Genomic DNA, 3875 nt, shown 5'->3' with positions numbered 1-3875 from the left:
TTCTACTAAAAAGTAGCTAGCTGCTGCTTGGTTTAGATGGAGGGCTGAAGAACTGGAGGATCGATAGCTGCTTGGATTGTTGCTTCTTTTTCGTTTTTGGTGGGCGTCCTGGTTTACGTTTTCCGAGAGTACTGGTCGTGGTAGGATCGTTCGATTCGGAGATGCTGTCTGGTGCCTCAAGAATTTCCTGGGGAACGGCTGGGTAATAGGATAGAAATTCTTTAGTATTGAAAAATTCTTTCCAGCCAAAGATTTCATTTTTTTTCAGCGAGCTTCTTCAAAGGGTGGCGTGGTAGCTTCACGGACGATATTGATCCTCTAAATTTGTAGTTACAGTATCGCCAAACAAATCGGAAATCAAGGGCCTTAATACCTCTATGTTGTCACCATTGACCAATGGAAATGTAATTGTGTCGCAGTCATCTACCAAAATATATGTACAGCTCTGTGCCTGTATTGTCGGAGCGCAAGCCTCTCAGAAAGAAATCCAGTTAGCCACACCATGGTAAGTAGATTCGACTCCAGTAATCCCTTTAAGTGTTGATGGTTGAACGTGTCTACCGTTTTTCTTGCCGTACAAAAACCCTCGTCGATTTCAAATAGGTAGTTTGCTGTGTATCCCAATGGAGGTGGGATAAAATACTTTGATAATAGTTCATTCGACTTCAGAAAGAATGGCCGTGAGGGATCGTGGGATCGAGAGAAAAAAACCATTAACACTCTTCACCTTATTTCTTTATCCACATGATCCATTGGGGTGTAAATATTCCGTCCTTGGGTTGCTGTTCGGCACCATGCAACAACTCGATCGGCAATGTTGTGCGAATGTCCAGGAAATAAAAAGCAGAGCACTACTTTTTTTATAGGGAAAGATGATTGACAAAAACGCAAAAAAAAAAAAAAAAAAAAAAAAAAAAAAAAAAAAAAAAAAAAAAAAAAAAAAAAAAAAAACATCAGCACGGCTTTGGGTTTATTCTGTCCGACGCAGCTGTCCAATATACTGAAGCTGATGTCCGGAGGCGGAATTCCATCGTGAATATTGTTTTTCAAAGTGGATAGATGATTCAGAAGTCGTAAACTGAACAATGCATTAGCGTCCTTCCCTTGAGCACGTTTGTCATTAAAGTAAACATTATTTCTGCCGTTTGTAATGTCCGCCACTACAAAATTTTGTATCATGAGGTTGCTGTTGAAATAGCCGACAGAAGGGCGAGTATTGCCATAGTGTGGCGAAATACTACCGCTGTAGTCCTCAGCTTGGATCTGAACGCGTCTACCACACTCCGACGTCATGGTGGTCGTTTCAATACTTAGGGTTGTGACGTTATTCGTTCTCGCAAGGCCTGATCTGGTCTTCTCATTGCTCACGCCATACGTATCTGGAATTATCTGAGTTGGCAGACTTTGTTCCGGTGCATACATCGCTGTATATGAGCAAATAATATTCGAAATAAATCGGCGCTGCGCAATGCTTTCACTTAAGTGTGTCTTTTTCTCAGCTAAAATTCTTGTTTTATCTTCTTCGTCTAGCTCTGCTTGCTGCAACTTTGTCTTAAGTCTAATGCAACAGTCGTATACATCCTCCGCTGCGCGAGTCAGGCGAAGGCCGGGGTAAAAGAAATGCACGTACGGTGTAAACCGCTCGTAGCTCATGGTCCGAGCCTGAGGGTAGGCGGGGGTAACATCGTCCTTGTAGCGGGCATGAACAACCTTCCATGTGCGCCCGGGCTCTGTAAAATATTGACGGGGGCGCCTGTGTGCACACGGAAACCCGTCCTCAAGAATCCAAGTAGTGCAGTATTGCTTAAATATATCATTAAACACGTGTGCAGGTTTCGGTCGCTCTCTTCGAGTATGTAGTGTCTTGACTCCATCTTGCAGCACTTTGCGCAATCTCCCAACGCGAGCACCGCCTATTGGTAAAACCGCCCTAATCACTCGTTCCGACAGTCCTTATTGAAGTAGCTTCATTACACTTCCTCAGACTGCTGCCATTCTTTCCCACCGTAACTTGTATCCCACGAATCCTACTTTTCTCCCATCTCCTTTACCGCTGCCTTGCCTAAGATACTGATTGCGCGCTGGTACGCAGATTCATCTCTGCTGAGGCCCTTTCTACTGGTTCGAGGTGGGACTGTTGCGCGAGACTCACCGCTTGGTCTAGAAGTCATGAAAGAAGTGCTAACAAACTTAAATGAGGTGGCTGCGATTATTCCATTTAAGCACTAAAAATAAATAAATAATCAAGAATACCGGGAAAAAAAATTGGGGACCCCATCCATGCATCTTGGAAGCTGCATAAATTTCGAGCTCAGCAGGAATTGCTCTGCCTTCCCTCAAACAATCCGCACAACGTGAAGCCTTCTTCACATCCTCTGCAGTCTTCGACGCGACCCAATCAAGTGTCCATTGTGCCACCGCATTGTACCGGGGGACCTTCGGGTTTCCAGCCTTGGTCTGCAGTAACGGTTCTTGTAGCGCTCTGCCAATGTAGTCGTCGTACTTAGAGCGGTAGAGCTCCTGGTAGCTACGGTTTACAGCAACATCCAAGGGCTGTAACAGGTTGGTGAGGTTTGGGGGTACAATCAACACGAAGACGTTGTAGCGCTCCAAGCTTTGGACTCTGCCAGCTTCACGTGGCAACCGTACGAGTTGATCAGGTAAAGCACGGGCTCTCTATAGAGATGAGTCTCCTTACGCGCACAGATGACAGACTCCGCATGAGCCAGAAGCAAGTCGTCGTTCCACATTCCGGTCCGATTAACGTCAACTAAGACACCCTACGGGCACTTCGGCTTGTGTTTTTAGCTTAGAGAACAGGAGGTGTGGCTTCAAAAATTCCCCCTCGCCTGTAATATCAAACGTTGCCGTGAAACGCTTGTGACTTGATCCTCCTTTGCGTAGTAAAACCTCGCGCGAACCACGCGTTGTGATCGTAGACTTGGGCTCGGTTTCGAAGTACCGAGGCACCTGGTCCATGTTGATGATGTTTTTCGGCTTGATGCCATGCTTGACGATCAGGTACTGGGCACGTTGGATAAACCCACGGCAAATACCCGGCACGTCTACTGGTAATGATCTTGTCGTGGTCTGCCTGCGAGAGACCAAGTTTCGACGGGTTTTGAAGCGTGCCAGCCAACCAGACGACGCCACAAACCCGTTGCGTCGGCACCATACAACTGACGGTATATGTTTTTGGCTTGAAGACGTATATACGAGTCTTTGACACGCAGTCCTTTGTTGTTACAGTGCTCAATCCATTCAAATAGCCGATTCTCCAGCTCATCTTGGGCTGGTCGCTGCCCACCATCGCTGAGACGGCGCACCGAACGGGTCGGGACTTGACGATCGCGTAAAGCAGCTTGCAGCTCCTCCTTATGGGACCATCACCCTCGAGTCGTGCTCGGAGAGATGTCGTGTCGACGGCCAAGGCCGTGGAAGCCGCTACCTTGAACCCCGGGGTCGTAGCTGGACAGAATTGACACCTTTTCGGTGATGCTGTAGCTGCGGCGAGAGGTGGGCATGGTAACGTAGCTGCGTTTCTTCAGGAGATGTAGTTGGCGAGTGAGTCTTTGAAAGGAAGAATTGCTACCGGCTTAATGAAAATGGTTGGTGAATAGACGACCTGCTTTCTAAAAGCAATACTTGTGTAAGCATTGGCCGTGAGATCACCTTACTAATACCGAACCCTTTCCTTTGGCTGTCCTTGTATTTTATGCGTCGTTGTGTGTGAGGTTTTGGTCTTTTATTTATGGTACCTGTTTTTTTTATTACAACATCTACACGTTTTATGCTGGGTAAGACGGTAGCATCACCTGTGCTATGCGTACCAGTAGTAATTACGTATGTTTACGTGTACGTTTTTTAACCTAGTC

At 46.5% G+C, this 3875-nt stretch overlaps 1 protein-coding gene across 1 annotated transcript; it reads right to left on the bottom strand.

Moving 5' to 3' along the window:
• Positions 1 to 728: 728 nt before the first annotated feature.
• Positions 729 to 1293, bottom strand: PPTG_05628 (hypothetical protein; the record flags this gene model as incomplete). Its single annotated transcript, XM_008899231.1, has 2 exons — positions 729 to 851; positions 961 to 1293. The coding sequence occupies 2 exons, from the start codon at positions 1291 to 1293 to the stop codon at positions 729 to 731; spliced, it is 456 nt and encodes a 151-aa protein (XP_008897479.1).
• Between the last annotated feature and the right edge of the window lie 2582 nt (positions 1294 to 3875).

Source organism: Phytophthora parasitica, assembly GCF_000247585.1.
Source record: "Phytophthora parasitica INRA-310 unplaced genomic scaffold supercont2.7, whole genome shotgun sequence".
In the NCBI taxonomy this organism is placed as follows: domain Eukaryota; phylum Oomycota; class Peronosporomycetes; order Peronosporales; family Peronosporaceae; genus Phytophthora; species Phytophthora nicotianae.
This window is presented reverse-complemented; position numbering and strand designations above follow the sequence as displayed.